The 9,187-nt window shown below is 44.6% G+C and overlaps 1 protein-coding gene across 1 annotated transcript; it reads left to right on the forward strand.

The window, feature by feature from the left end:
* The first annotated feature begins 3,600 nt into the window (after positions 1-3,600).
* LOC123501578 lies at positions 3,601-9,187 on the forward strand. Its single transcript, XM_045250499.1, has 2 exons — positions 3,601-6,128; positions 6,376-9,187. Exon 1 carries the CDS (start codon positions 4,435-4,437, stop codon positions 5,410-5,412), a length of 978 nt encoding a protein of 325 aa, XP_045106434.1. The 5' UTR covers positions 3,601-4,434; the 3' UTR covers positions 5,413-6,128; positions 6,376-9,187.

The raw sequence follows: 9,187 nt of genomic DNA on the forward strand, positions 1-9,187 counted from the left end.
CTTAAACCAGAAGAAATTGTTACTGTGCTTGCATTGCATTTTAAGATGGTGATGTGCACCTAATTTATAGCTCTCAGCTCAAGACAAAGTTCTGAACTATCAATTAGTTCACAACTTTCTGATAACCAGTATTTGTTTTGTAAAGGGAGATCTGCTCCTAAGTTGTCTTTACTGCATCTAGTATTTCTTTTTAGGGGTTTGGATGTAACTTGTTTTTGTTTTTACAGACAAAATAGGATCTTACTCAATAAGTTTTCCGAGGTTCCCTCGTATAGTTTTTATCTTCGTCTGCACCTTGATTGCACACTTCCATCTGAGCCTTAATCACTGCAGTGATAGACCACCACAATTTTTAATCTGTTAACAGTGATTATCCACAGGACACTGATTTATGCACTATTGATATTCATAGACTATATGAATCAAACTGTCCCATCCATTCCTACACTCTTGACTGTATGCTGCCAAAGTTACTCATAGTAGTAGTATGGCTAATTTCTGACTTTAAACTTTAGTTTAGGGCATGGCAGACCTTGAGCTATTCAATACCTCAATCTTCTTACTTCATCTATCAACTAGACACAGCTGCCTTGAGTTTTCTTGGTAGCATTTAAATGTGACAATTTTTTCATATATTTATAGGATCTTAAAGGTATAGCAGTTAGAATCTTGTATAACATTGTTGGGGAAAAAGACTGAAGTGTCTTAAGATTACACTGCTTTGTACCAAAATAAAGTTAGAAATAATACTAAAACCAAGAGGAATACTGTAGGTCAACTGAAAACTACTGGATAATGATTATAATTAATATTCTTTGCAACAAGAGAAGTATTGTTTGTATATTAAAGTGAGAAGCACTGGGCCATTTTCTTAGTGTTTGGCTAGTCCTTGATTGTTTTATTTCTCTCTCTCTCTCTCTCTCTCTCTCTCTCTCTCTCTCTCTCTCTCTCTCTCTCTCTCTCTCTCTCTCTCTCTCTCTCTCTCTCTCTCTCTCTCTCTCTCTCCAAATATATTTAAGGATATAATAAGCCACAGAGCAAGCCACTGCTTTACATGTACTGGTATCAAATGTTAGTGTTTCAGGCTTATTGTTCATAGCATGTTAGTGAATTTCATGATAAAGTAAGCAAGACACTGCCTTGTACACGGGATTCATTTTTAGGGGTGATGACAAGTGTTGTAATAAAAAGGTGCTGTGTGCTTGTAAGTTAACTAAGTCAACATGGGTAGCAGCAGAGTCACCAAGGTGTGTGACAACCGTACTAAGTAGGATGGAAATTAATTCTATTACAGGTTCTAGTGAGATTCATTAGAGCGGAATACACACTGATAAAGAATTAAAAGTTAGCACACAAAATAATGAAGCAGAGTTGATAGTGGAATGGCAAGACGGGACATGAAGTATTTATGTTGTGGCTGATGTGAAGGTTTATTCCTAGTGCAAGCAGAGATAAGGAACTACTGGTGAAGGTATAGAAGTGAAAATTACTTACTGTGCGGCAAGTTTTAGTACAGGAGACATTCTTAGTAAAGTAGTAAGCTTCAAAGATAAAAGAATTGTTTTTATATACATTGATATGAAATTGTAGTTATAAATCTCTTTTGTCAGAAAATGTGCCGAGACTTAAACACTGTAAAGGTTGATGTGATTATTCAATTAATAGGTTTTCTTAAGCTGCTTATATTTTGTACTTTTAGATGTTTACACTCAATGCTTTTGTGATCATATGGTGGAATTTCGCATCATAAATTTTGGCTTTCATTTTGACCACTTTCTTTGTCCTATATCTTCCTTTCTCCTGTACACTACATACTGGTTACAGAAATGCCTCATCCAGTCAAGCTCATGTCAACCTTATCCATCCCTCTATCTAACAGTTTGATACTAATTTTCATCTTGCATAGTGATCATACATCCCTGGTCCAATCATTTGATACTTCTTGAGAACCAGTTCCATTTGTTTTGAACGTGCAAATCAGTTTCATGAATGTATTTGATATTCCATTTCTTCCTTACATATTGGTCAAGTAAATACATAACTCATGTCAAACTATTCATGTCATCCAAAGCGGTATTCAGATTTCCCACTCTTCAGACACTTGGTATCAGTGATTTCACTTAGTATCTATATAGTCTCCAGTGTCTAGGTTGAGTATCTATATAGTCTCCAGTGTCTAGGTTGAGTAATTTCCAAGACCTCAGTCAAGTAGAATCCTGAATTGTATAGTGTGTTGGTAAGACACTTGGCCTTATCTCGTGTCAGACCATTAGGTCAGAGATTCTCTGACGTGACTACTTTACGCATTATTTTTGTATCATCAGCGAACTTATATACTTTACAGGTGAAGCCTTCATCGATATCATTAACGTAAATAAGGAAAAGAACAAGGCCGAGCACAGATCCCTGTGGTACACAGCTTAGAACTTTTTGCCAGTTTGAAAATTTACTATTTAAAACAACGCTATGCTTGCTATTAGAGAGCCAGTCTTCAACCCATTTGAGGAGGAGGAGTAGTGGGAGTGGGAGGGGGTCATGAAGGAGGAGAGGGAGTGGGAGGGAGCTGTGGAAGAGGAAGAGGAGAGATTGTGTTGTCAATGGTGTTAAGAAGCTTCAGTGATTTTTTTTTTTTTTTCTCCGTTTCTATTGTTTTTCTTGTTTCTTTGTTTTATTGAGTTTTGTTTTATATTTCTATCGTAACTTCACCTAACCTAACAAGCTAACAATAATTGTATTTGCCTCTCTCTCTCTCTCTCTCTCTCTCTCTCTCTCTCTCTCTCTCTCTCAACCCTGGTTGAGTGTGGATGCTCTGCTCCTCCCGCTGCCACTCCGTATTCATTCCTGACTAATCTCTGTTTCGAGGCTGTCTCGAGCTGTACACTCACTGGCAGTATTACTGAGTGGTTGGCTGTTGCTGTGTGCTTGGTTGTTGCTGGTGGACGTTGGAAGGGTGGCCTCCCTTCCTGCGAAGGTCCCTCCTTCCAATTTTGCGAGTTCAAATTTTGCAATACGCCAATTTTGCGACCAAGAACCAAAAATTGCCATTTTTGAAATTTCCCCATCTTGCTCCTTTCTCCCGGTATTGCGAGTGGTGGCGGGAGAGAGAGCGTTCCCGCAAATTATATATTACTGTATCATATAAGCAATATTTTATTAATTTATTTATCATGTCATACTATATTATTATCATATATATATATATATATATATATATATATATATATATATATATATATATATTATATTATCATAGTTTAGTGGTTTTTGGCTAGTTTTCATAAAACTGGCGGTAATTCAACGAAGCTCATCTGGCAACACTGCCCCTCTCCCTCCCACCTTCCATTTGTTTACATACCTCCACGGAATTCTCTCTGCATTCTGCAAATTTGGAGGAATCCTTGTGCTCGACTTTGTGCGACATGGCGCCACCAACCAAGAATCTTAAACATTAGGCTAACTTTGGAGCAGATGAAGATAATTAAGATGAAAAGAGATGGAAAAAGGAACTGTGATATTTCCAGAGAGTTTGGTGTGGGAGAATCAACTGTGAGAATGGTGTTTAAAAACAGTGAGAAAATTGAAAAAGCTGTAAAAACCTATTGTGGATAGATTTTTTATTCTCATAGCCATTGTACAAACACTGTGATCATTCATATGGAAAGATACCTGGCTCAATATATATGTGATATTGATATGGGCAAAATATTAGGAAAATATTGAAAAATTAGGCGACCATGGAAGAGGGGTCCACCATATTCAATTTTTCCCATAGGAATAATGCTTCCAATTTTGCGATTTCCAAATTTGCGACTCACAATGCCGCCCCATTTCTCGCAAAATTGGAGTAAGCACTGTACTCACGGTCGGAAGCGTCTTGCCTTGAGGATGACTTGGCCTTGTCCGAGAATGGTGACCCTCCTGTGGTGAACGAACCACTGGCCCAAGCTGCCCATGACATGCTCCCCATTTCCACCACCTACTGTAAAACAACCGTCAGTCTTCTCGTCTAAGCGCCCTGTAGAGGTATTTTTTTACTCCTCTGTCAATGACTGCCTGTTACCTGCGGCCAAGACAGCTAGGAGTGCTGCTACTGATGGTTCCTGGTGCTTCTGTGCCTCTGCTTGTTGCTACTGCCACTGCCTCCTACTGTACCTCCTCCAGCTTTCCTGCGTTCGCACCGAGGGACTCATACGTCAAGCTATCTTTCGATGGGAGTCCGTCCACGGACACCAAGCTGCGTTGGCTGTCTGCTGTCAACAAGGCCTTCCGGCTGCAACGTGATCTGGCGGAGGTCAAGATGGCTGGTATTAGATCAAAGTTTGTTTACATATCCAGACAACTCACGGACATCATTGAACGAGTTTTTGTCCTTGTCACTCATTCCTCACGACTCCAGAAAGTTACCCAGCTACATCCTCACCTGTTTTCTTGTGGATGTCGACCCACGTCTTGCTGAGCAACACCCTGATATTTATTCTGCCCGACACTTCATCCAGGATGGTTCACCAATTAGTCGAATTGTGGTTGTCTGTTACTGTGGTTGGTGTTACAGGTGCTGGGGTATTGGCCACATATCCAGGTATTGCTCTGCCTTGCCCAAATGTGCCTGGTGTGCTGGTGGTCATGATTCCAGGACATGTCCCTTCAGGAATGAAGCTTCACGCCGATCTGCTTCACCCTTCTCTGGGCCCCCACCTCCTGAGGACTTGTCTCACTGGAAGTGTCCGCGCTGTAAGACGCCCGGGGTTAACGTTTGACATGGTTGTGCTCGACGCCAGGCCCCTCCTCGTGGTTCCTCACCACAACATCCTCCTCCGTCGCCGCCGCCATCATCACATCCTACTCTCCCTGCTAACCCTGCTTTTCCTTAGGACCTGGCTGTCTGTAAACCTGTTCAGTCTCTCGTGGCGTGATGTACAGCCATTGAAGACCGCTTCGCTGCCCTTGATGCCCGGATTGATGGACTGGTTGTTGCTCACACTGCCACTGCTACCAAACTCGCCACCCTGGTTGAATCTCAACAGGCAGTCATGTCCACAGTCGCCACTATCACCGAGGGAATGGACACTCTTGCCGCTCGCCTGGAAAAGCTCTGCCATCTGCTCCCAGCCCCTGGTACATCATCTACAGGCCACTCGTGAACTTTGTCCACCTCTTCCACCTCCATCACCTCTTCCCGGACCCTATCATCCAAACACAAGGTTTGCCGCTGATGCACAATTAAACATCATCTGGAACATCTGTGGTGTCAATAGTTTCGGTAAGTTGGCCCAACTGAAGAGTTGTGTTTTTTGTCATCACCCTAACGCAGTGGTTCTTAACCCCTGGGTCGCAACCCAAAGTTGGGTCGCTAAGGGTTTGCAGAAAATAATTATTTTCCCATTACAAATGTATTATAATTACATATTGTAATAATTAAAATTCATGATGCATTGTTTTAGGATTCTAAGTAGACCATGATTAAATAAAAACTCCAAAGCAGTAAATTTATTTGAAGTGTAAAGAATCTCCCATTCCCAACAAGACATCTGCCTTTTAAACTTAATCATTGGCAGAGGTGGAGGGTGTATAGGAGGGAGCAGAGTGGAGGACAATTTGTATATCTATGTAGGTTTGGATCGCAATGGTTGATTTGTGCAAGATTTTGGGTCGCTGCCAAAAAAAGGTTAAGAACCACTGCCCTAATGTCATCTTCCTCCAAGAGGCATTTCCAGGACAGGCTCCACACCTCGCAGGCTACGTTCCATACGTACATATGGTAAGGAATGGTCTTCTTGCCTACATTCAGAACTCCTTGCCGCATCGCCTACTACGTACCTCTACCGACCCTGAAACTACCTTTCAACTGTCTGAGGTCACACTTGGAAATGGTGCCATTCAGGTGTGCATTGTGTACTCAGCTCCTGCTTGACTCAATCCTGCACTTCTTCCTCCTCCTACAGTGTGTGGCGTGGTGTATATGGGAGACTTCAACGCTCAACATCCTGACCTGGGTAATCGTTTCAGTTCCTCAAATTGAAATGGCCTGGATCTCCTGTCTTACACTCGCAGGCATCACGTGACATGTTAGGACACTGGTGGCGCCACTCATTCGCAGGGAGGCACTCTGGACCACGCCCTCTCCACTGGTATGGTAGCATCCCGAGTCCAGTGCTCTTTTGTGCCGGCTCTGTTCTCTGACCACGTCGCTCTAAGATTTCACTGTTCTCTGCCTGATGGATCTTCGACTCCTGTGACCCATCTGCACATTAATGTGCCACCCAAATATTGCCCCACGTACATTTCGTATATGACCCGAATTTCGCCCACTTTGGACTTTCCCTCGCCAGATAAGTTATATTCTGACCTTGTCTCTGCCACTCATGACTTTTACAGGTTGTATGTCTCCCGGCCACACGTTCAGCGTCATCCTGCCTCCCACTTCAAGATACTCGACGCACGCATTCAAGAGGCAAGGGAAGAAGCTGAACATGCTGCTCTTCATTTTCAAGGCAACCGAACTCCTGAGTTACTTCACACTACAGGGAATTCAGGGATGCTCTGGTAGCACTACTAAAGTGTGTCACTACTGAGTCCTGGCAGAGGTTCACGGACAGCATTAACCAAGAGACAAGTGTGAGCTCCATGTGGCACCTCATTTGTCGGGTAGTAAATAAGACTACCCCCACGGCCCGTCACCACATTCCTGCTGCCTGCGCCCAACAGCTGGTGGACACATGGTCGGAGCAGTCTAGCCATGTCAGCCTTCCTGTCCATGTTCAAGATGCTCTCTCTTCTCATGCTCCTGTTAGATAGCTACGTCTGATGTCTACCTTGCTACAACCTGACGATGAAGATGGGGTACCGATTACAGAGGGTGAGTTGCGCCAAGCTCTCTTCAGAGGTAAGGCTTCATCTCCTGGTGATGATGGTGTTACCTACGCTGTGCTATGATTACTACAAAAAGTTCCTGGTAATCCTTTACTACTTCTCTTTAATCTCTGTCTGCGTGATGGCCATCTTCCACAAGCCAGGACCAGCAACACCATCATACCAATCCCCAAGCCCGGTACAGCAAAGTTCAGGCCCATCTCTCTTACTTCATGCTTTTGCAAGGTAATGGAGAGGATTTTGTTAAACTGACTCATGTACTGCCTCCAGGACCGCCTCCATTTACGTTTGTTTGGATTTCTTCCTCAGCGCAGCACACACCACTGCCTTGTTGATCTTTACTCTCGCCTCTCTCAAGACAGTGTGGTGGCCTTTGTCGACCTTAAGAGTGTCTTCGATGTCGCTAACAGAGACATCATTCTGAGCCAGCTTGTCGACTTTGATATCAAGGGCAACCTCTTGCAGTGAATCAGGAGCTACCTTAGTAACAAGACCTTCCAAGTGTTCTTCAGTGGTACGTACAGCAGCTCCTCCCGCGAGTTTCATCTTGGTACACCACAAGGGGGTATCCTGAGACCCTTCCTGTTTAATATACTAATGCACCGGTTACTCACTACTCTGCCAGACATTCCCAGGACAACTATAACATGCTATGCTGATGACCTGTTTATCTACTCCCAACTCACCGAGAAATCAGCTATTCCTTGACTCTTTCTCTGTAGCCTCCAGTAATTGTGGACTTATTACTTCTCCAGACAAAAGCAGAATTTTCTCCTGTCGCCCTCTTGTTACTCTCCGGATTTCACCATTGGAGGAACTGTTGTCCCCATATGCACCCAGTACCGTTACCTTGGCACTCCTGTCAAGATTTTATCAGCTTAACCTCTTGGACGTCAGACCCATCCCTTCGTGTGTGACCTGTTAGATCGCCTCCAGAGACGACTGCATCCTCTTCAGTGGCTTACTAGTAACTCTTCTGGAAATTCCATCCCTGTGGCTAGGACTGTATACATTACTTTCATTCGTTCTCTTGTAGCCTACCTCTCTCCTGCCTTGATTCAATTTTCTCGGACTGCTTTGGACCCATTAGAAAAATTACAGACTGCAGCAATGATAATTATTCTTGGCTGTCCTATGTCTACTAGGATTGTCAATATGCAGCATGAGTTGTGCCTACCACCTTTAGTCGAGAGGATATACTCTAATGTTACTTGTCTGACTGTCAAATGTCTCCATTTTCCACATTTATCACCCCATTATTCACAGCTCGCCAGATTGTCTCTCGGTCCTACTTCACCAATCCCTCCTATACTCCCCACTGGTCGTACTCTTATTAGATCAATTTCCTCTTTGCTCCGTAACCTTAATCTGGATGTCCTCGCTGCTGACGTGTCCCCAGGCCCATTCCCATAACGCCAGAGGTGTCCTTCACTCCCACCTCCAAGACCGACCCCCCCTGCTCTACAACTGCAGCACGCCTTGCAACACGTGGCCACAGTGACGTCCTCCCTCCCAGCTCCACATCGCATCTACACTGACGGGTCACTGCAACCTGATGGTTCAGCTAGTGGTGCAGTATTCTCCCCTGACTTGGAATCACGTACAGGGGGATGGGTTGGCCACCGGCTTGGTGATCACTCCTGCTCCACACTGTGCGAATTATATGCTGTACTAGATGCTGTTAGCCTCGCTTGTCAAAGGGAGTGCACGCTGTCATCACCTGTGACTCCAAACCAGCCCGTCAGGCACTTTCAGCATCTCAGCCGACCCACACTGCAGTAGTCCGCCAATTCTGTCATTCTCGTCATTAATGAGAGGTCGTAACTTGTCTGTCAAATTCTTATGGGTTCCTTCTCATGTAGGTTTACCTCACAATGCCACAGCTGACCACCTAGACAAGGAAGCCTGCCGCCTGCCACCATGTGAGGATGGGCGCCTTCTCTCCCTCTCCTGCTACCTCTCCAGAGTCCGCTCCTCTGCTCTTCTCCGGGTACGGCGTCGCAGGGACGCAGAGAGGCCTTTCAGCATCACCATCCACCACTACGACTGTCTGCCTCCTAAAGTACACATACCGTCGCCGGGGCCTCATGGTTCGGAGGCACATCTGCGGCATGGCTACCGTCTCCCGTGGCAGATCAGCGGGATGGAGGGAGAGCCACCCTACACCGAGGGGCATCTGTGCCATGCCCCGAACTCTAACACCATCGAACACTATTGTCTCCAATGCCCAGCAGTTCGTGACGTGTTGCCAAGAGGGCAGACACTAGTGGCCCTGTGTCATCATCTGCTACATGTATTAGAAGAATTGCTTGTACAA

The sequence above is a fragment of the Portunus trituberculatus genome, chromosome 9 (assembly GCF_017591435.1).
Source record: "Portunus trituberculatus isolate SZX2019 chromosome 9, ASM1759143v1, whole genome shotgun sequence".
Classification (NCBI taxonomy): domain Eukaryota; kingdom Metazoa; phylum Arthropoda; class Malacostraca; order Decapoda; family Portunidae; genus Portunus; species Portunus trituberculatus.

Coding starts and splice junctions, on each gene's coding strand:
- LOC123501578 (XM_045250499.1), top strand. CDS start 4,435: ATGTCGACCCACGTCTTGCTGAGCAACACCCTGATATTTATTCTGCCC.